Source organism: Telopea speciosissima, chromosome 6 (genome assembly GCF_018873765.1).
Source record: "Telopea speciosissima isolate NSW1024214 ecotype Mountain lineage chromosome 6, Tspe_v1, whole genome shotgun sequence".
Classification (NCBI taxonomy): domain Eukaryota; kingdom Viridiplantae; phylum Streptophyta; class Magnoliopsida; order Proteales; family Proteaceae; genus Telopea; species Telopea speciosissima.
The window spans coordinates 14,923,348-14,947,897 of NC_057921.1; the positions used below are offsets into that span (position 1 = coordinate 14,923,348).

The 24,550-nt window shown below is 39.9% G+C and overlaps 1 protein-coding gene across 1 annotated transcript; it reads left to right on the forward strand.

Annotated features, from left to right (window-relative positions):
• Positions 1–10,158: 10,158 nt before the first annotated feature.
• Positions 10,159–11,924, forward strand: LOC122665046. The gene is made up of 4 exons (XM_043861102.1): positions 10,159–10,498; positions 10,609–10,706; positions 10,797–10,881; positions 11,894–11,924. The coding sequence occupies exons 1-4, from the start codon at positions 10,271–10,273 to the stop codon at positions 11,906–11,908; spliced, it is 426 nt and encodes a 141-aa protein (XP_043717037.1). The 5' UTR covers positions 10,159–10,270; the 3' UTR covers positions 11,909–11,924.
• The last annotated feature ends 12,626 nt before the right edge of the window (positions 11,925–24,550 follow it).

The window sequence follows — 24,550 nt, forward strand, 5'->3', positions numbered from 1 at the left end:
CTATTTATTTATTTATTATTATTTTTTTCATATGTATATATATATATATTTTTTTTTTTTTTATTTTTTTTTTTTTTAGTTTATCCATATTGACCAACCAAGTGCTTTAGAGAGTCCATAATACCCTTTTGATGCAAGGTATCATAAGCTCATCCATTAAAAACTCAATTCCTGTTGTTTTCCATTCTTTGAGCATTTGGCTCAATTGCCCAATGTATCGCCTAGAGAATCTAGACCTACTTTTTATTCAGTCTGAAACCCAATTTCTTCATTCTTTCTTCCATTTTGAGAGCCCTAGACCCTTAAAGCTGTGTCCAAGGGAGTTTATTGACCATTCCCCCATCATTCCCAAGCATTCCATCGCTACTATCTCGCACCTACACGAGCCCTAAGTTCTAATGCATTTTTCCCTTCTTTTCCCATTTCTGTTTTTCTTCTTTCTTTTTGTTTTGATTTCAGTTTGTATAACCTAACTCCTATATTCTCTTCTCTCTTTGCTATGTTGCAGCCGTGTCTAAAAGTGGAAAGCATAGCACGGCAAGGAAAGTAATGACCCGCAAGCACCTACGGTCGGATCCGTCGCCGCCATCACCATTGGCCATGCCATCTCCATCTTCCGGAGATGATTCTTCATCTAAAGAGCACGAGTTTGACCAATACTGATTCTCATGGTATGAGCATGCCCGTGATTGGGAGAGGTTCTCTTCCAAAAATATTGTGAATGGAAGGGTGGTGCAAGTGGAAGACTTCCACCAATTTGGGCTTTTTGTGAAGTTCAATGCCCTAGGTTGGGCACCGATGCTGTCTCCTACATTACCTTGCTACCCGAATCTGGTTCGGTATTTTTATTACAATCTTGTCCCGGCTTCTGGGGTACAAGGCTTCGGACTTGAGAGCAAAGTGAAAGGGGTGGACATGAAGTTCACTCCTACTATCTTGGTAGAGATTTTGGAGATACCAGACAGTGGTGACAAGTGTTACTACAAGCCCTAGAGTTGACATCTTTGATTAGTTCTCACTGGACAATAGGAGGATGGTGTTCAAGGCTCTTACCGGGGTCGAAAAGACTCCAAAATCTGAGGGGGACTACAGGCCTACAGCGAGGATTTTGAGTAGGTGCATCTCCTACAACATCTATCCCAAAGGTGGGAATCGGGGCAGCATTTCCATGCTACAGGCATACATCACATACTGTTTGATGAGGGCAGGCAAGGAAAGCCCGGTGATCAACCTACCTTTTCTTCTTATGCAAGTTATGCTCTATCATGCCCATAATCCTCTTGATGGGAACCTGCCATATGGGAGATTCCTTACCCAGGTCTTCATGCATTTTGGAGTTTCTCTTAGTGGAGAGTATGAGGGAGGTGATAGGTTGAAGTCTATCAGTAAGACTTCCATCAAGAAGATGAAAATCCTAGGGGAGTTGGAGAATGCCTTGGAGTATGAGGGTGAGGATGAGGAGATGGAGGAGAGACAGGAGGTGGCTGAGGGAGTTGTGTTGGTGATGGTGAGCAGGAGGGCAATCCACTGGATCCAGGCACACAGTTTGGAGATCTTCCTGCGTATGATCCTATGGAGACTTCTAGTTCACAGGTACCACCTCAGACATCGGAAACTTATGGTTGGGTGGACATGATGGCACAGTTCAGAGGTTTACACACTCAGCTTGCCCAGATGTCTTCGAGGATGGACCAGGGTTTCACTTCCCTAGAGGGGAGAGTAGGTTCTATCCAGCATCATCTTAACTTCTGGGACTCCTACTACCAGGTTAACTCGCGACAAGCTCAGCCTCCACGAGGTGATGATCCACCACAGGAGTAGTTCGTCCAGATCCGGTGCTTTTTGTTTTAGGAATCTATGTCTTACACATCAGCTCTACTTTATGTTTTTTTTTTTTTATCGTGCTTTATGTAGTTTTCTATTTTCAATCCCTTCTCTTTTCCAGCTAGGTTATAACTAGAAGTAATACTTCCAATTGAAAGCAAGATGTAATGGCCTCTACCAAATTTTGGAATTTTATGGAATCTTGTTTACTAGTGTTATATTTGTCTCCATGGTTTATTATCTACATTTTATCTCATGCTTGTTTAATTTTTTTTCTATTTGTTTAGCTTCTTATAATTTGTTATCCTATTCCGTTGTTTGTGAATGTAGAAAGAGCTTCGCGCTCCGAATTGCAGGGTAGCAATCCACCAAACCCCAAGGATCCAGAAATTGTTAACCATGCACAAGCACACACATCCACAATAATGAATAAGATAGAACTCAGAGTGCTGCGGAACCTAATATTTACATTAAACATTCAAATAAATATTTACAACATTGTTTTAGTTCATACTCCCTCTCTTTCTCTCAATTTAACCGACAGTCCCAACTATTCCAACCAAAGCTTTACAAAATAACAAAAGGGGTAAGACGACACGAGCCCCAAATAAAGTTATACAAAAGGGGATTGGTTAGTCGATTCCTATCTACAACAAAAGAATCCCAAGGTCAGAAGAAAAGTCAGTTCTACCCATCATGGGTCCTCATCAACTATCATCGAAAACACCCGCACCAGAGGTATGACCTCCATCCAGGTCCACACCAACACAGTCATAATAATCATGGCCCGCCTCCGCGAGATGAGCCTCCCCACTACCAAAACATCTACCTACAAGATCATCTAACAGAAGACATATACAGGAGTGTGAGCTCCACCGAGCCCGTGAATGAAACATAACCAAACATGCACATGCAAGCATAACCAAATGAGTCCTACATGCAATGCAGTCTTTTTTATTTATTAGCCACCTAACATCACAACTAAGGCAGGTAGAAGTGCTACTATAATCCCCAATACATGTATCCCTGGTGGGGGCTTCTAACCCCTTCCCGTGATACACCCATTGAGTTGTCGAAGAGGACCGGTCAGCTCCAGCATGCTCTCCATGGTTAGCCCGACCAACCCTTTGGGATTAGTCTGTGAGGCACCCATCATCATTTCAATATAACAATTCCCTTTTCCTACCATTCAGCCACATAATCACCTTTTTGGTGTAATTCAATTCTATTCCTTTTTTCTCTTTTCCTTTTTCTCTTTTATATAGGTACTCCGAGTGACATCTAACACCTTAACCCCTATTGGCAAGGGTTCGTAGCACAGGTGATGATACTGTAGCCCAATGCATTCTATATGGCATAGTATGAGTCGGGTGGTGTCAACCGCATCCCATTCTACAGGATACCACATGCCTCATTTTCAAGCCGGCTACTGCATCTAATCTAGTAGTTTCACATACAACATCATTGTCCATTCTCAATATTCATTAGTCAAGAATTCAGCATTTAAACAGAATATAAGACAATTGAAATAAATGAGCACATTAAATAATATTGTGGTATTTGTCATGACTCGTTAGTCATGTTACATTTATACACATGGTGTCATTCCACTCACCTTGTACTAGTCCCGCTAGCTCAACAGTCAACCCGGTCCCAGCCGATATTTGACACTGTACCTCAAGCTTAGGGTTAAAACCTACGTTAACCAGATAATTAAAGTATGTCAAATAAAGCTCAAAGGTATATTAGTGTCCTAGGGTTAGTCTAGGTTTAGTTGGACTCAATTCTGAGTACATAAGTACCATTTACAATTCTTTGGGTCTTGCACTGGGCTTTCAGGTCAAACTCCCAGTACATCATCCAGAGATGCAAGGTTCATCTTTCCAAGTATTTTTATAGCAAGGTCTGCCTAGGCATGACCCTACCAATCCCATAAATCAGTACAAAGGTTCATAGCCTAAGAGAGACCAGGCTTGTGTGTGGGTTCCTAGCTTTGGGACCATTGTGGGTCCCACTTGAGCACCCGAGGTGTGGATGACAGCAAGGACTAATGGGGAAGGGTTTATAAGTCATTGTCATTCTCTTTATGCTATTCTAGACCTGTTGGTGAAGGTCCAAAAGGTTGGAATCACATCTGAGCCCAAACAACAACACTGGGCGTTTGGGTCAATCGCCCAATGCCTGTTAAACACGAGATTTGGCTCCAAGACTTGGATTTGGCCGTGGGTTTGGCCATGATTTTGATCAAGGATGTTCCTAGGAGGATTGTGGTCCTAAAATGGAGCTAAATGAACTGGTTCTAATGGATTCAAAGTCTGGTTATCCATTTGGAAGCTGGGTTAAGTTCTAACATCCTAGGGAATGGCTGCCATGGCTATACTTAGGCTTTGGATTTTGGTTTTAGCTGCATGCAAGGCATGAATAATCATTATTTACCTACCACAGGTCTGGTTCTAAGCTAAGGCATGAAGAAATTCATTTGCATGTAGAGATCCATGCTCATACTGCATGATCAGAGTGCAACTCTGCAGCTCAGCTCATCTCTGAGACTGACATCCATCTCCATTGATGTAACAACTTTAGATCCTACTTTAAATGACTAGATCTTGCATGCAATGCTCATGCATGAAAGATCCAGAGCCCCACTAGGCACCCAGGTGATGCTCTTGGCATTACTAGTTAGAGACTCATCTTTCAAATACATGAATCAAGTGTAAGTTTAGATGGACAGCAGTGTTAGGAGCTAAATTCTATACCTTTAAGCTTGTGGAGAGGTTCAATCCAATCCCAAGTCCACTCCTTTCTCTCTTCTTCCTTCCTTTCTTCTCTTCCCGTCTCTTCTTCTTCCTTCTCCTTCTCTTTCTTTCTTTCTCTTTACTGTAGAAGTAGTAAAACGAAATAAGAGGGATGGGCCCTCCTATTTATAGCTTCTATGGTCTTAAGGCATGTTTGGCCATGCTTCCTTCTTCTAAAAATGCATTTTAAGTGCATTCGGGCCATTTCATTGCATAGGTGGGGTCTAATTTGAACTTTGTATGTAGGCTCGACAACGGAGTAACTAGACTTGGTCAAGCTACTTAGAAAGATTGGTGGTAAGTACCCACCATGGTCTACTTAAATTAACCATGCATGGTAGCTAATACATTTGGACCATTTAAAAATTCTAACAAAGTCCGTGTGTGTGTACGAGAGTACCGGAGAAAACCCTGAGTTAATTGGAGTTAAATTCAGCTCTTGAGGATCATGGCAAGGGACCTTGCGGATGATGGAGTCCATTGATTGCAGCACCATCTGTAGGTGTTGTCATTCCCAGAAATGGGATTATTTCAATGTGGGCCCCACATGGCCGTGAGTGGAACTTTTTCCCTTGTGTTCCTATTTGGTGGGAGACCTACCTAACCTACCTATACCCTTGGGACACCTAGCCTATGGATCCAGCTAGGCCCAACTAGAGTTTAAAGTACTTTAAGTTAGTACTAAAGTGTGCCTAGCCAAACAAGCCCTAAGTTGCTGAGCATCTAGAAGTCCTTTCAAACTCTCACTCTCATTTTACACATTTCAAGAGAGGGAGAGGAAGGAAATTCATGGGAGAGAAGAAGAAGGAAAGAAGGAAGGGTGGGACCACCACTTGCTGTCCCTCCATCTTTGTGAGTTTCCTCCACCCATTCCACCATCACTTGGAGCTCAGCCAAGCCAAGGAAGTCATGGGAAGGAAGAGAGCAGAAGAAAGGTCGAAAAAGGAGAAGAAGGTGAGCTTGGGAGGCTTACACAGCTACTCCATCCATCCCCTTGGCAAGCACTCCCTTTCCCCTCTTATTTCCTTGAGTTTTAACCAAGGGTTTATAGATTATGGATTTGGGTTTGAGCCTAAGGGCTTTGTAAATCCATTGTTTGGAACACTTAATTGGATGCTTGAAGCACCAAATGCAACCCTTACTAGCCCCCTTCTCGGCCCAGTGATTATATTTTTGGGAATCACCCAAGTTTGGGGATTTTTGGATTTAGAACCCAATGTAGTTGTAGGATCCCATTTGGGATTTAATCCCATGGTTCTATGTGACCTTAGGATGGTAGAAAGACTCCCCACACAACCCCCTTGAGCTTCTAGGAGCTTTGGCCATCACCAGCTCGACCCCTAGCTGTTAAAATATGAATTTTGGGTTGTGCAGTCGATGGGAGTGGTGGATGTGCCATCAACCACACCACCCTCCTCAAGAATGGAATCTTCTCAGGGATTCAGTTATTCTTGCACAGACCACAAACCCTGCGGATGATGGACCCCATCGACCGCAACATCAACCACATAGAGTAGTTCAACAACTATTCTAGGGTTGAGCTTAGGACTTGATCTTGGGACCAATCCTCAACTAATGTACACTTGAAACATGACTCCCTAGGGTACCTATAACCTACGAAAAGGATGTGCGGGTGCACGGGAACCAAGAATCATATTTGAATTGCTGAGGTTGTGAAGACTTGGGGAATGGGTTAGACACTTGGATCTTGTTTACGGAGTGTTTCTCATTGCACGTGCACGTACCATTTGACATGTTTAACATGATGATTGTGATGTACTCACTATGTATGCTAGTTTAGGTATTCAAATTCCTATATGTATGTTAGCATAGGGTTAGTTCTAGTAATTTAATTATCATGTTGAATGCTTGATGCTTAGGTTTGTATGCTTATGCTTGAGTTGCTATGAATGGAATGTGGATGCGGGGAATGGCTATGCGATGGATTATGAATGTGAGAAATGGTTATGTGATGGGATCGGGGTGTCGTGAGTAGGTGCCAGACCTATGATTGCCATGTGTAAAATAACTAATGCTCATATAGAATTAGGCTTTAGAAACAGGGTACGATATTGTCGGATTTTAATGATTGTATTCACCGTACTCACTGATATAACTATTGCATTAGAGATACCTGTTGCATTAGGATGGAAACAACTTTGTGATCGGTTGACTGTGACTTCGGTATCACATTCGTTGTACTATTGGTATGTGTGTGTGTGTGTAGGCTAGAGGGGACGAGAGGATAGCCGGGCCGATTGGTATTTCGGCGCTATGGACTCGACCTCTGGCATATACACATGCATATATCTTCATGCATATAGATGTATGTTGGTTAGGATGGTACTATACCTAGTGCTACAACCCTTGTCAACTGGGGGTTAGGTGTCGGACAACCCATGGGGCGGCTCACGAGAAGTTTGGGTATGCACCGTATTTTCGAGACCAAACACCAAGATGGGGTTGTAAGGGGTACAATCTCATAAGGAGTTCGATACCGCAGACTCCTATTGCAACTCGATGACATCATTAGGCTGTAAAGTTCTTGGGACTAGGGATGCTGCCTAAGGTGTTGCAGTAGTACGAGACCCAAACTTAGTTGTGTTGCTATGTGGATAATAAAATGAACTCATACATGCATCATGATTCACGCACATTCATGAACTACTGTGTATGCTTGCATGGTCTAGCTGCTCATTGGGCTTAGTGAAGCTCATCCCTTGAGGGTCCTCTCTTTTAAATGTGGATGTAGGTGTCTTTGGATGTGGCCGGTGTGGATCCTCACTACCCTTACATCTACGGGCTGGATATTTGGAGTGCTCGGTGAGGAGAAGCATGGTGATGAGCGTGCTTGTGAGGCTTGTGCCTATAGGGCATAGTAGTTCTTGGGGCTGGAGGCCCTTTTGACTTTGACTTTGTTATATTTTGGGATTGTAATTAACAATACGGTCATACTTTATTTTGATATTAATTACTTGTAATTAATATGTATAGTTTGTTTAAACAATGTGATGACTGGATAAACTATCATTTTACCTATAAAAACAACATAGTAGCTTCCACACTCTAATAGTATTGCTATTATATTAAATTTCTTCCAATAACTTTGACTATCTTTATAATATTGGGGCTTTGACTATTGCATCGCATCTCGTGATCTGGTGTTGTTGTAGGATCTTTGGGATTCATCCTAGTCACCGCCTAGTCATAGGGAGTGGGGTGTGACACTCTACACATAGAATGGTTAGTTTCAAGCCTCTTGAGAGAAGAAGCCATCGTTGATCGGCGATCCTATGCCAATGAGAACCATAGTAGGAGCATGCCGATCGACCTCGCCATGTGCCTAGAGCCTACCTGCTAAGAGAGTCACCATCTAGAGTAGACACGAGAGGCGGGGCCGCTAAACACATCTCACCCTTTCCAAAGACACAAGCCACGGATGATTCCTCAAATCAGGCGAGGGTTGAGACCAGCCGGACCCATCAACGGACCGCAATATTAGGTGCCATCTAAAGATAAGGTGCAGGATCACAATGCCATCGGAAGATAAGGTCTCGAGAAGGAATAGAAAAGTAATCCCAAAGAAAGAACCGCAAACACATGCGGAATCACAATACAACACTAGTCTCCTCATGAAAAGATTCCTCACATGATGCTAGACTAAAAGTAGAAATTCCAGGTTAGAACAACAAATACCATGACCCAAAGCAAAAATCACAACGAGAAACTCCTGGCAGCATGAGACCGAGGAAAGAACTCAAGAGCATGAGATGAAGGTTGGTGAAGAAAGAACCACCCATATATGAGCGAAAAGAATGGTCAAGATTAAAAGTACAGGGCAGGTCTAGATTGAGAGACGGTCAAGTACCTAAGATAGCCATGGAAAAAGTAAGCGCTCCACATGATGTGACGATTCCCCATTGGAGATCTACAAGTCCAACGATTGGAAACTTCGCGAGGCACAATGTCGTTTTCCCATGAAGGCATTAATGAAGATTCATTGAAGAAGTAAGCGCCCTACGTGACATGCCGAGACCCCATTGAAAGTCCACTGATTCAACACCTAGATACTGCAAGCATCACGTCATTTTTCCCACAAAGGCTTTAATGGCATGGCATTTACATACTTACATCCACGAAAGGTCATTACTGGCTATGCCGTGCGGTTAACCTCATGATTAGTCTTTGTCGAGAACACAAGATCTCATCACCTGGTCAAGAGTGTTGAGTCCACCATTGTTTGGACAAAAATAGAGAGATGGATTCCACTCAATCGAGAATAAAGGGGCCCAACACACGGAACCATAGTAGTCTCCATGGACGATGGCACAAACGATTGACCAAAGATGGACAAGCGCCAACCAAACTATTTTACTCCAACACACCCAAATTGGCTTCATTGGAGTGGGGGACTTTATGTTACACCATAAAATGGCCACCCAATAATAACATAACACGTGGCATTCATGAAGGAACTTGCTCGGTGAAGTTTGATGGGTTACACCCGCATGGGTGTCCATCCCAGACGCATGAGACCCATGCAATGTGGTCGATCGATTAATCAGATGAAAAAAAATCCACTTTGACTAAGTCAATAAGTGTATCCATGCCCTAACACGACACCACCAACTAGCATGGTTATCCAACAAGGAAACCATACCCTACGCCACTATAACATTTATGAGCATTTATGAATGCTACCAAACAAGGCTCCTTAACAAGTGGGAGGCCTTATTAGATAGGGACTCTCCATTACCTGATAATCAGGAACACTCCACCTCTTGACAACCAGGAGGTCTCCATCACCTGGTTTCGAATCGGGATCTTTTCATTACCACATCACTCCACCTAATCAATGATATAAATAGGAAGGCAATATCCCATGCAAAGGGATCACACTCTAGAAACTCTTCTTGTTTCATCTATTTGCTAAAGAGACCTAACTTAGGTATCAGAGAGTACCGCTTGGAACCCATCGACACTCATCTCCTTGTGCATCTGTTCCTCTCGTGCAACAAAGACTCCCCAGGAAGGACCCACCGGAGGTTTCATGACACAACACGGGACATATGAATTGAGAATATATAATGGAGGAAGATAAGACACATGTCACGGAGTTAAGGCCACACCTTGACGGTTAATCTCCTTACAATTTGCTCAATTTTAGGACTGCACCGTTTAGAGCTCGTTTAAAAAGTATCTAGAGTTAAACATACCCACAACTTGGTTAAGGCCAAATTCTAGTACCCGATTATAGCTTGAGAATGATTGAACCCGATCGAGCCCATCCAAGCCTGATTAGATAAACAGATGGTCATAGTGCAGGCTTCAAGCTTGGTTAAGCCTGATTAGGCCCGACCGAGCCCGACCGAGTCTGACCGAGCCTGACCGGTTGGCAAGAATAGTTCTATTAACCATATAATATAACAACTCTAAAAGGCAGGGAAAGACCAGCATTATTGGTGGGGCTAAGCCTGCGAAAGTCCCAGTCCAATATTAAAATCGTGGTAGAGCCCAGATCATCCCAAGCCCAGTCTGCAGCCCAATCCCAATGGAGGGGCGTACATCTTCTATTTTACTCTCCACGACCTACTGAACCCAGAAGCCTTGAGGAGAGGTTTTGCTTAAACCATTTGTAAAATACAGAAGAAATGCAGAGATGGTGTGGAAAGTTTCCATTTTGGGCTCTTTCTTCTTCGCCAAATCTTCCATCAATATCATCTTCTCGTCGTCTTCTTTATTCCGCTCCGCAGTTTCGTGAGCCACTTTCATTTCCTTTTACCGAAACTGCTTTAAAGACGTTCTTTGGTTATGCTTCTTCAGGGGCTCTTCCTCCATTGTTGGATGTAGGGTTTCGATCTTCATCTACTCATTTTTTGGTATGTATTATTGCTAATTGGTTTGATGTCTTCTGGGTATTTCGTTTTGTGTAGATTTGATTGTTTTCTTGAGCTATTTTGTATGTATTTGCTGCTTTGACTAATTTCAGTTGAATCAAAGGCGTTACTTTTCGTCGAAGGAGCGGAAGAGAAAACCTGTCACTCCTGTTACTTCCAAGTTGAAGAAAATTAAAATCAAATCCTACTCGTAGGTTCACTGTTAGTTTCTAGTTTTGGGGGTTTCTTTTGAGCCATTAAATCTTTTTCCATAATTTGGTATTTTTTAATCCCTTCCCAGATCATTCAAGCACAGATTTAAAACAATGAATGATGGTACGATTCGGCGATGGAGGGCAGGGAAACGACACAATGCCCATTTGAAGGTATGTCAATTTTACTTTCTTATTCTAGTTTTTTATTTTTGTATATCTTTTTCTGGTTGATTATATGTCTTTTGAGTTCTAAAGGAGGTGGTATATCTAAAAGTTTTATAATTTAAAATTATGACAGATTGTGGCTTGAGACATTAGAAGTTACTTCGTGTATCTTCTTGCTTTGAAAAAAGATATATTGAGGCTTTGATTTGTCATCCCCATGGCGTAACAGTTTGACTGTTTAGGTCTTAGACTGGGCCTGAGTTTGCCTTCAATCGGATCCTACTCACCTTATTTCAGCCATCTCTCAGAGCTGAGCTGTGCTGGTAAAAAAAATCTGAGAGGTAACAGTTTGGAAAAATTTAGGACTAGTTAGATGGGTTTTAGGTAATGGGATTACGTTCATAATGTGGTTGATTGTTGACAGAATTTGAGGCTTAAAGCAATTGGAATTAGGATAGGGGCCATTGGTTGGTGAGATGGTAAAAGCTTCTGCTGCCAAGGTTATGATGTGGGTTTGAGTTTGAGGGTGGCTACTTTGTGCCAAAAATGTGAAATGTTAGGAGCAATTCAAATCCACCCTCAAGGGCCCTGCAAAGCGGAATTTACTTTGGGTTATGGCCTTTAGTGCCATGACGTTGGATGGCATGAAATTTGAAGGTACTGAGGACTTTTATTTTTGGGGTGGGGAAGGGAGTAAGAGGAGGCAGGAGGACTGGGGTTAAGTAAAGATGCTTGGGATTTATCTAGCTAGGTGAAAGATAGCTCAACAAAGGAAAAGCAAGAGCTTTTATGGGAGAATAAAGAAAAAAATACCGTTCTTTTATATTCATATCTCTTTAGTCCATTAGTCTATTTAATGACCGGAGGGATTGTAGAGTCTAGGGGACACGTGGAAAAGTAGCGAGCAACAACAACAACAACAACTCAGCCTTATCCCAACTAAATGGGGATGCCTACATGGATAAAAGTGATAAATGAAAGATGGGAAATGAAAAATGAAAGTAAGGAAAGAGGATAGCCCAAGAAATCATGAAATTCTTAGCTACCTGGGTGTCAACAACGTGGATCTTTGCCCTCCAGCTCTATCTAAGGTCTACTTGGTACAAGGACCCGGACTATGCATGTCATTCTTCACAACCTCACCTATGGTCATTTTAGGGTTGCTCTTAGCTCTTTAGCTCCTTTGATCGAAATCGAGATCGCCCCTCTTGTGGGGCATCCTCGGGCCTCGATTGCACATGACCAAATGATGCGGGATATTTGAGGGCTGCTCTACTGCTTCTAGCCCGGCCCAATTAGATACTCGAGGATACCATCTTAGGCCCAAGCCCGATCCCTACCAGCCCCGCATTTAGTTTTATTTTAGTTATTTTTGTAGAAGTAGTTATTAGAGGACGGTTATTCTTTGTAGAAGTAGTTGTTAGGGAGTTTTTTTTACGTAATATTTTTTTTTTTTGATTTTGAGTTTTAAAAGACTATATTTTGAGAAGGTTGGAAGAGAATTGAATAACCAAAGAATGAATTTAGTTTCTATCTATGTGCGTGTGCACCCTTCTTCCCCCCTTTCTTCTTCTTCCTTTGGTATACCTTGAGGCCCTCATCAATTCTCCCGACTTGAAAGAATTCATCTCAGGTGAATGAAAATTGATGAAGTGTTTTAGTAATGATGGGACTGATTTGCTGCAAATCTTTAAATGTAATCCAAGTGCTGTCTATTTTGGTCTTCCTTTCCAACGCACTAAGAACTCTTTGGATTCTTCATTATGAGCGAAACTATCATCTCATCAATAATCTCCCCAATCTCTTGACTTCTGATTCAAATTTTAGTATAGGAGGTATAGATATGGGTTATTCCATAGGAATAGGTATAGTGAACAGGGAATTATGCGGATCTTCCGGATAAAATGAAAAGGAGTGGGTGGTGTGGTAGGAAGCAAGGTCCTCTACATTAAATATATTCTTTGATTCCCATATGGGTTGGCAAATCAATTATATAAGCATTAGCATTAATTCTTTGAGAACCTTGAATGGACTGCACTACGAGCGTGTAATTTGCTTGCTTTTCCTTTAACAAAACGTTGTGGTTTAATTCTCACCATGACCATCCCGAGGTAACAAGTTTACATGGTGTAATATTCTTCAAGAAGTTATGTCACTGCAGTAATTGACAAAAGCTTCTGTAATGAGGCTTGGATGGATGTTTTCATTAACCCCTATCAAAGGGTTTACCAAGGAGTGTTGTTCAGAACATTCTCCTATTATGACGGTTCAGAGCCGATTCCTAACCTAAAAATTCACCGCTTTGTCTGCAGAGATTTTGGTTGGAGCATCCAGATTTTTATCAGACTGTTAAAAGATGTTGGTTACAGCTGGCTTCAGAAACCCTATTTTCAGAGTCATCCACAAATTGAAGAAATTAAAAGCTACTCTCCGTATATGGTCAAGGCAATCATTCCCTAATATTGATGCGAAAGTCATTAGAACCAAGATAGCTTTGGAAGATATTCAGGAACTAGTGAAACAGTGAGCCTTAACGACTCTCTCTTTGAACTTGAAGACTTGGCTAAGAAGGAATATTAGAACGCATATCTGTTGCAAAAGCAACTCTGAGCAGAAAAGTCAAGAATTCGTTGGTTGAAGTGTGGCGATCGGAACACGAAGTTTTTTCATTTATCTACAAAGATCCATAGATGCAAGAGTTCTATTCAGGTCCTCAAGAAAGAAGATGGAACAGTTGTCTCTGATTATGACAGCTCGGAGAATATATGTCCTCTTACTTTTAAGCTATTCTCAGGAAATTGATGCCGAACATCCGGCTGGTTCAAGTTCAGTCAAGTTCCAGCTCAGCCCAGGTTCAAGATCCGCCCAGTAATTTCGTGGACTCCTTGGTTGGCCAAATCTGGCTCCACAAGTGAACAGCAGATTTGTGACTTTTAATTTTAGTTTTGTGAGTTTTCATTTCTCTAGATAGATTTATTATTTGTAGTTCCTATGTATGGGAATTAGTTTCTAGTTTTTTGGGGGATTGTTTCTATGTATGAGGGGTTGTTCCTAGGTGTTGGAATTCCATCTAGCTTGGGAATTCCAACAGTCCATTTATTAAGATGCATGTAACCAAAGGTTCAACTGAACCTTACCCTCCCCTATATAAAAAAATCGTGGGAACCTCTTTGGCAACCAGAATTGAAGGGGAAAAAAAAAAAAAGAACTCTTCTCTGAAGAATTATATCTTGCGGACTCAGGTGAGCTGTGGATCTCAGCAACTACATCCAACAATGGATCTCTTTTGGTGGACCTAGATGGACTCCTACGGTGGGCTCTAGTGCATCTCTAGCAGCCATAGTTATCAAGGCGGCAAGGCGACCATAGTGTTTGAGGGCCTTCCTAAGCGCCTAGGCGATAGGGCAGCCGCAAGGCGTCGCCTTGGTGATCAGGCGTTCTAGTGTTTTTTTTTTATGTAACCATTTTATTAGGCACAAATAGCATATTAATTTTATAAAATTCTACTTATACACTAAATAAATAAATAGGAAAGAATTGAAGTACATAATCAAGGAATTGCTAAATAGAGAATTACAAAATCAGTGAATCAAAGAATTACAAAATCAATAAATCACATAATTACTTACTCACATAATGACAGAATTTTTTTATTTTTTTTTTGGTAAGACATAATGACAGAATTACTGACTCACATAACGACAGAAAAAATAGTTACATAATCACAGACTGCATAACTTATAATAACAGATGCATTTCACAAATTATACTAAGAAATGCACAGTTTATATCGAATCGCAGAAATTACAGCAGCAGCAAAAGCACCACCCACTAGCCCCAGCCATAGAAGAAGAAGGTATAGGAAAATAAGAAAAAAAAAAAAAGAAGGTAGAAGACGGTCAGACATGGAACAAAGAAGAGGAAGAAGCTAGAAAGGGGGTTTCAGACCGTCCAGGTAGAAAGAGGATTTCAGACCCATTCTAAGTAGAAAGAGGGTTTTCTTTACAGAAACCAAAAAGAAAACAGAAATAGGAGGAGGACGGAAAAAGTAGAAGGACAAAAGAAGCCAGAAAAGAAAACAGAAACAGAAGGAGGAGGAGGGCGGAAGAACTAGAAGGAAAAAGAAGCCAAAAGAAGAAGAAAAAGAAGAATAGGAGAAAGAAAGTCGAAACATACCTGAAGAACTTGTTCGCGGCGAACAGCAGCAGCGGAAGCGGCATCTGCAGCGGCGTCGGCAGCAGCAACGAGTTCCTTCCCTTCTTTCTCTTCGTCTTTTTCTTTTCTCCGTCCTTTCGCTTCGTCTTCGATCCCTCCTTTATCCGTGCTGTGTTTTTATGATATGCCTATGAGTTAATGTATCTGCAGTGTACTTTTACAATCCAATCTAAAATTTCATACAAAAAAAAATGCAATCCAATCTAAATACTAAAAAGGGTATCATTCCTTTTACACAAAAGTATGTGCATCGACAATGTATCGAAGCTACATACACATCCAATAAAAACATTAGAAAAAGCATCAAATTAATTACAATAGGCGACGCCGAGGGACCTTACGCCGTGTTTGGTTGCATAAATCTGTGGGGACATGTATTGATTTTGAATGGGGATCTCTAAATGGACTTTTTGTAGATTCGTATTTCGGAAAAATAAACTGTTTGGTTACCCTGATTCTGTGACGTGAATCCTTCTGAAACACTATTTGGTTATCCTGATTCTGTGACATGATTCTTTTTGAAAAACTGTTTGGTTACCCTGAGTTTGTCAGGTGGATTCATCCTGAATCTATTTGAAAAACTGTTTGGTTACCCAGATTTTGTTATTTGCCAAATCTTAAATTTAAAAGTACAAAGAACTTTAACCAATAATTAAAAATTAATGTCATTACCATATTAATGTACTCAAGTAATTAATCATATTCAATTACCACCCAACCTAATATAACCTAAGATTACAAATACACTATTGCTTGCCATTTTGATGTCTCTTTTTAAGGCAACTTGATTCACTTGTCATTTTGATGTCTCCTTTTATGGCAATCTGATGAATTATGAACACCTTTTTTATAGCATTTTCATTCTTCAATATAGCAATACTATTTCATGTTGTTAAATTATACAACAAATATTTAAATTATCTGTGCACTCAAAAGCCACTCCTTTCTTGTTGAACTAAGGGTTTTCTTCATATGTACATGTGATGTTCATGACTTGAAAACCTATTCAATTTCTGATCTCATTTGTTTATTAAGGTGCATCTCCACAACAAGATTATTGGCTCAATGAACCAGCATGGAGCAACTTACAGTCTGAAAAATACCTTATCTCAATAACCATCAATGGTAGACATGATATAGTGGAGCTTGGAGAGGGTATTACATTGATGTGCTTTCAATGATCCATGTTGTAGCATTTGCAGCAAGCTAGCAACTCACCCAGTGTTGATTAATTCTGATAAGCCTAGATGTCTATCCTTGGGCTTAGTATAAAGAAATAACAATTATATGGTCTCTAAATAACATTCATATTCCTCATCAAACCCTTGAATCCCAACAATTTTAAGGAGTTTTCTAAAATGCATCATCTTTATAATTTGTAAACAAGGGTGTCAACCATAGGGAAAAAGGTAGGGAAGGCACATCATAAAAACACTAATTTCTGTCTTATTTCCTTCGTTGAACCAAACACCATGTTGTCCCTGATATTTAATCTTACACACACAAATCCAAGAAGATGTAAATTTAGTTCTTTATTAACTTTTTCCTCTAATTAACTAGACTGGTCAAGTGCATAGTTTCAAAATATACTTTGTTGGAAGAGAATGTAGGAATTCAGCAAGTACTACTTCTCAAACAGGTACTCAATCTCTCTTAGATATGGTGCAGGACCTTGCATCCAAACAATGTGTTAATTTGCATACCTCTCTTCAAATGGACTTTATCCTTTAAAATAAAAGGGAAATGCAGCCACTCTAAGAAGGAAAAAGAAATTAAAAAAAAATGTCATCATCTGTCACGACATGGAACAATGTATGAATCCTGATGGACTCGAACCATCATACCTTGGCTAAATTTCAGGTGCTCTTCCATTTTGAGCTAAGGATTCATCTTTAAAAATGCATCCGAATATATATAGCGAAGGAATGGTTTCAGCTGTGCATGAACTTGGCCCGATACATTTTGTTTGCTGATTCTTCCATAATTTTTCTTACATGAGTTGTATAGAAGAATCAATGAGAAAAGTTAATAGTCAGATCTGGTTACTAGTTCAAGCATTGTTATGTGGCCATACTTCTGAAACACCCATTCTATTGTCCACTTCATTCGTACAAATATAAATCCTCCATCAAAAAGGTTTTTGAGTATCCATTCAAATTTGTATCAATCCTTATTTCGCCATCAGGTTTGACATTTGGACTTATGTTACCAATAGTTTATCTCATCTTGGCTACCCAATCACTCAATGATCATTCTACCAGAGCTCATCATTCAACCTCTACCTAGCTTGTTTCCTCCATTCAACCCATCAATTCAGATTTCCTATCCATGAAGATCTCTTCTAAACATAATAGGATTTTCCTACTAAAATAATCACCCTAATTGCTCCTACTATTTTATTTTATTCTGTGTGTAGAATCAAACAATTGAATGACTAATACACAACTCCTTTCACAAATATCCCAAATGCTTTGGGAATACATTGAAATAAATGACTTTTGGAGAGATCATTCACCAATAACTTTGCACTTGACTCTTTGTCCTCCATTTGGGGTTAGATAGGTGGTAGAAGAATTCATCCCATAGAACAATAAATACCTGTTCAACAAGCAGCTTCCCATTAATGTTTCTACAACCTTCTCTTCTTAGTTCATTATGAAACTTTGAAGGTGCACAGCTACAAACTTTAGTATTTTCACTCTTCAATTGGATATAGAGAACTCTAACTATTTAGCATTCCCATAAACTTTCTACAGATAAGACATCAGCCACTTTTTCATCCTCAGAATGACAAAATGAGTCAACATCTTCTTATTACTACTTCAGTTATATTTATTTTTTTAATAAGTAAAGTTTGTCACAAGGACAAGATAACCCCAAAAAAAAATTTGTATGTCATACAAGGCCCTCAAAATGTAGCTATACAAAGTTTAGCTGTAAAAAAAATTGGCTAAACATTTTGGAAATCAATGCATGTCATTCACTATGATTTTTCAATTTAAAATTGAAAAAAAAGGAGCTTTTATGATCCATTTCGGTCATACAATCTGTTTAGTCTTTCCATTTTAAAATTTGCACCAGTTAAAGGTAGAACTGAGCTGGGTTAAATTGGAAATCTCAGTTCATATTTCACAAGCTGAGCAGGACCACCTAGGTTTTCTATATGAAGTAGGATTTGATGGGCCAATTGAATGCAAAATTAGATTGGTTTGGGCGAGCTCTGTTATGCTTTAACCAAAATGCAAAAATATTTGATTTAGAGAGAAAACCAGCAGGCAACAAAAGTATATGTTGTAGCTAATATACAAGGAGAATTCACATTGCTACCTACAAATAGAATCTTCAAGAAGTTCGTGGAATGGACAGATTAGCTACCAATTATGAATATTAAAGGAGAAAAAGGCATAATCATCTTTTCGAACTAAGAATTTAGGAATATTTGAGGCATTGAAAAGGAAATGAAGTCAACCTAAGACATTCATCAACATAATTTCAAGGAGATCCTAATCCAGCTATACATCAAAATTTTCAACCAGTTTTCAAACATTTGTGTTAGTCCATTGGAGTGTATGGAATGCTGTTGTCATTGTTGACAACGTATTTGGTCATAGTGGTGTTGTGGCAGTAGCTATTGATGGTTTTGAAGAGCTAAAATGGTCAAACAGTCACCTATATAGTTATAAGGGTATTTTGGTCATTTGATAGGGTTACAAGGGTACCCACACTTGAAGAACACCATTTAACAGTATATTAAGTCCTTATATAGTGTTTGACAAAGGGGCGAAGCAGCAGGTGAAGGTTTCATACTGTTAAAGTTGTGATTTCATAGGTTCATGCAATGACAGTGACTTTAAGGTTATTTTTGGAAGTCTTAATGACAATTCTTGATGAAGTGGTCTTCATTAGAAATGAATTTTGTCGAGTCATGGTTCCAACGCAACTGGTCTCGCATCTTTTGAGTATTGAACGAGAAAGTTACAGATATTTTTGTGTCGATGCGCGAAAACGGAGTAAATCTGGAATAGGCAAAAGTTTATATACTTAGCCAAAATTTTTGGCTTATCTTTAAGTGTTATACTGTAGACAGACGTTCTCCATTGTTTTGTTAAAACTCCAGAATCTCCTCGAGCGTCGAATCGGTATCTTGCATCAGATTTGGTTCATTAAAAGAAAAAGAAAGAAAAATGAAAAAAAAGGAGGAAATAAAGGAAATAACTAATGTGTAGTGAAGTGTGATGTTGGCATGACATCACCCCCATTTCTTACGAAGGAAGAGAGTGTGAAAATATCTGACGCGTTTTTCCTTTTGTGCACCGTTTGTCATGAAGAATCTCTTTATTTACGGATTTGCCACTGGTTACCAATTTTTGGAGCATTCAACTTTGGAAGGTCGTATCTTGGCCATCCGATGTCCAAATGGGATGAAGTTTTTTTTTGAAATTGGGTATTTTTTTGAGAGGATGCCATTGGAAGGAGTTGCAGCATTGTTTGAGAATAGAAAGTCAACGATATTACTATTTTATGCTCGATGACTCCGTATTGAAGATGGTTTGAGCAGTGGAGCATACATAGACACAATTTCTATGCGTCAGAGGTTTCATGATTGTTGGATTACTCTACAAGAGGTAATCCCCAATTGTAAATCCCCATTGTGAGTTTTTAGGTTGCGTGTTTAGTTAAAAAAAACCTAGTTTGATTGTAAGCCAATATTGGCCATTGTATTGGGGGATTTGGTTATGTTATTCGTAATTAATTATTGTAACTCTATCAAGTGGGGGCTTGTACAGAGATTGGGGTAGTTGCCCTCGTTTGTGTTGTTGCATAAACTGAAGTAGGAATTGTAGTTCCTGGGTTGTTGTTGCAGTCAAAAATTTGAGTAGCGTATTAAGCAATATACAAAACCTTGGGTATAGTATTGCTCCGTAGACGTAGGCAGTTTGGCCGAACCACGTAAATTTGGTGTCTTGTCTACTTTACTTTCCATTGCATATATTGGAGTGTGTTTGATTTACAGAGTGGGGTGCACTGTCCGGTAGACCTGGCCACACAGTGGTTGCGAGGTGGACGTGCATGTGTGTTGTGGAATTGATAATTATGGGATTGCCCCTGCCAATCAGGTTTGCTTGAAGTCTTTTACATCGACGTCAACACAGGGTTGGAATTTAGAGATTATTTTTTATGAACACTGATTCACCCCTCCCACTCAGTGTCAACCTGGGATCAACAACTGGTATCAGAGCAAGGTTACCCAGTCAGAAATGTTTAACAACTTTGGAATTATGAACTGAGAGACTTTCAGATGGCTAGAAAAAATAAGAAGTCTAAACCTGCGTTGAGTGATGATTCAACTTCAACGGTAGTTGTCAGAAGATCAGACATGTGGTCAGTTCGTCAATCAGATACAGAGGTTAATGAACCTATATTCATTGTTCCTGATGGTTTAGAGCATCAAATTTTAGATGGTTCTTCAGAGTCTGAGGAGGAGCTTGAAGCGGTAGTTGACATGGAAGCAGAATTACTTAGTGCATTGGAAGACCTCAAGGATGAAAGGAAAAATAATAAGAAGATCACCAAGCAAGTTGAAGACCTTAATCAGAAAAATCTTGAATTACAGGCTCAGTTAGATGATCAAAATTCATAAAAACAAAAGTACAAAAAATTAGAAAAAGAAAATTCTGTTATGAGAGAACTTGTGTCAGAACTACGGAAGAGAAGCACACCGCCTAAAGTTGATAGAGATAACCTGCAACAAGGTGAAGTAATTTTGAGGTTGAAAGCTGAAGTCAAAGAACTCAAGTTCATAGTGGAAGCGCTTGAAGGACAAATTACACGGAAAGATGAAAAGTATTGTGAATTTGAAGATGAGTGTGTAACACTGCAAGCACAGGTGGTACAGTCACAAGAAGAGATAAGTCTATTGCATGCACAGTTGAGTTCCTCCCAAACACAGGATGGCAACACTCCAAATGAGACACCCTATGCTTCTTCACCCAAGAAGCAAAAAAGAAAGATAAGATAACCCCAGGCTCAAAGATATGATAGATCCAGATACAATAGAAGAGCCAATTGTAATGGATTTAAAAGAACTTCACACCAGAGACAAAGATGGCAGACTCCTACAGTATGACATAGACCCACATCCAGGTTCACTCCCCACTTCTCTGGTTGGTGTTACAGTTGTGGTGCTTACGGGCATAGGATGTCAGATTGCAGATACATTATGAGGCATAGGAGGATCATAGGCAGGGACCATAGATCTCGAAGATTTTATAGGATTGTTGTATGTTACAAATGCCAGATGCTAGGACATGTGGATAAAACTTACAAAACCAAACTGCCAGTTGTTCAGTTTCAAAGATAGAAACAACTGTTTAGAAGAGCTCCCAAGAAGACAGATAAGTAGCATAGTCAGAAATCCCAAACAGTCAATAAGAGGATTTGGGTATAGAAGGGAAGTACAGATGTTGAGCACATTTCTTTCCTTGAGCAGCCAACCCCCAAGGCACAAGAGAAACATAATGAGAAAATGCAACAGAAGAAGATCAAGGCAACAAAGAGCAAAGATTGGAGAGAAAAGAACAAGTTAGTAGCAAATGACAATTCATTGGTGGCAGAGGTAGACTTCAGAAAAACAGGTACATTAGTTGGCATGGCAACAATGAAGTCTATAGCAGGAAAGCTTGGTCAGAGGCAGAGCAGACATGGTAAGAAGACAACTGAAAGGCAGTCAGAGCAGCGATATAGACAGAAGCCAAAGATAGTTGAAAAGAGTATATGGAAAGAGAAGAACACAGATGTACAAGTAGCATTCTTCACTACTCAGTCATCACCCAAGCTGGGTGTGGGAGTGAATACATCTCCCAAGCACTAAGGTGCACTCCGGTGCACATGGAGAGGGGGAGCTTACAAAATGCCATATTAGTGCCCCCAGGTGGACTCTAGTAATAGCAGTGGAGTCTTAGGTATGTAGTGATTGGAATCATCATGGACATCACCAGTTTAGTTCCTTTATTAATTTTTTTATTTTGGATGAATCGTCATCACATGAGGAGATATATGATTATGCAGAGGAGAGAGCAAAGTTGATGAGGTATTTTGTAGTGTGTGTGGAGGAATGATATTCATGTTGATTGAATATCTAGTGATGTCATGTGTAGGAGGAGTTCCCTATCTCTATGGGATTGAAAAAATGCAATAGATACTCCCATAGTAGATTCTTCTAATGGTACAGGTGCAGGGGGAGAAGGGGGAGCTTCCGTGCAGGGGGAGCGTTGGTACCCTTCGTACTTGTTGTCAAAGGGGGAGAGAAGTGCATCACACAGTCAGGATGACTTTGTGCAGGGAGTTGCCAACAATTCCAAAGGGGGAGATTGTTAGTCCATTGGAGTGTGTGGAATGTTGTTGTCATTGTTGGCAATGCATTTGGTCATAGTGGTGTTGTGGCAGTAACTATTGGTGGTTTTGAAGAGCTGAAATGGTCAAACAGTCACCTACACAGCTATAAGGGTATTTTGGTTATTTGGCAGAATTACAAGGGTACCTGTACTTGACGAACACCATTTAATAGCATATTAAGTCCTTATATAGTGTTTGGCAAAGGGGCGAAGTAGAAGGTGAAGGTTTCATACTGTTAAAGTTGTGATTTCATAGGTTCATACAATGATAGTGATTTTAAGGTCATTTTTGGAAGTCTTAATGGCAATTCTAGATGAAGTGGTCTTCATGAGAAATGAAGTTCGTCGAGTTGCGGTTCCAATGCAACTAGTCTCGCATCATTTGAGTATTGGAAGAGAAAGTTACAGATATTTTTGTGTCGATGCATAAAAATGGAGCAAATCTGGAATAGGCAAAAGTTTATATACTTAGCCAAAATTTTTGGCTTATCTTTAAGTGTTATACTGTAGACAGACGTTCTCCATTATTTTGTTAAAACTCCAGAATCTCCTCGAGCGTCGAATCGGTATCTTGCATCAGATTTGGTTCATTAAAAGAAAAAGAAAGAAAAATGAAAAAGGGAGGAAATAAAGGAAATAACTAATGTGTAGTGAAGTGTGATGTTGGCATGACATCACCCCCATTTCTTATGAAGGAAGAGAGTCTGAAAATCTCTAACACGTTTTTACCGTTTATCACAAAGAATCTCTTTATTTATGAATTTGCCACTGGTTACCAATTTTTGGAGCATTCAACTTTGAAAGGCCGTATCTTGGCCATCTGATGTCCAAATGGGATGAAATTTTGTTTTTAAATTGGGTTTTTTTTTAGAGAAAGCCATGGGAAGGAGTTGCAGCATCATTTGAGCACAGAAAGTCGATGATATTACTGTTTTATGCTCGATGCATCCGTATTCAAGATGGTTTGAGCAGTGGAGCGTAAATCGACACGATTTCTATGCGTCAGACGCTTCATGATTGTTGGATTACTCTACAAGAGGTAATCTCCAATTGTAAATCCCCATTGTGAGTTTTTAGCTTGCATGTTTAGTTGAAAAAAACCTAGTTTGATTGTAAGCTAATATTGGCCATTGTATTGGGGGATTTGGTTATGTTATTCACAATTAATTATTGTAACTCTGTCAAGTGGGGTCTTGTACAGAGATTGGGGTAGTTGCCCTCGTTTGTGTTGTTACACAAATCGAAGCAGGGATTGTAGTTCATGGGCTGTTGTTGCAGTAAAAAATTTGAGTAGCGTATTAAGCAATATATGAAACCCTGGGAAGGGTATTGCTCCGTGAACGTAGGCAGTTTAGCCGAACCACGTAAATTTGGTGTCTTGTCTACTTTACTTTCCATTGCATATATTGGAGTGTGTTTGATCTGCAGAGTGGGGTGCACTGTCCGGTAGACCTGGCCACACAGTGGTTGCGAGGTGGACGTGCATGTGTGTTGTGGAATTGGTAATTACGGGATTACCCCGGCCAATCAGGTTTGCTTGAAGTCTTCTGCATCGACGTCAACACAGGGTTGGAATTTAGGGATTATTTTTTATGAACACTGATTCACCCCCCTCTCAGTGTCAACCTAGGATCAACAATTTGCAAATACACTACTCTTGTATGGCAGATTTATTACTTTCTAACCTTCCAAAGAATGTTAGAAAATGACTAATAAATCATCCATATCTGTCATTTTTCCAACTACAAAAATAAAACAAGAAAAAGGATTCCATGGAATATGAAAATCAAATACAATAAGAACAAACAGAGGTTTAAGAGAAAGGACTAGGTGCTCGTATATTAGAAACAGCTACAAATGTTGTACATTTCCCCATATTGAGACTCTCATACCAAAGAATAACATGAATCTCTTTCCAAAACTTCAGTTGGGATCGTTATGTCTTCCCCTTCTCTTTTATTAAAATGTATTTAGGATTTCACAATATACTCCAAGAAGGTTTCAAAAAAATGAAATTAAAGTTAGGCTTTGGAAATCTTACCCTCGATACCTCATATCCAAATTGC

Bases quoted from the DNA above. Each gene is read 5' to 3' on its own strand.
- LOC122665046 (XM_043861102.1), top strand. From the start codon at position 10,271: ATGCAGAGATGGTGTGGAAAGTTTCCATTTTGGGCTCTTTCTTCTTCG. The intron at 10,499-10,608 runs GTATGTATTATT...GACTAATTTCAG, and splicing joins CTTCATCTACTCATTTTTTG to TTGAATCAAAGGCGTTACTT. The intron at 10,707-10,796 runs GTAGGTTCACTG...ATCCCTTCCCAG, and splicing joins ATTAAAATCAAATCCTACTC to ATCATTCAAGCACAGATTTA.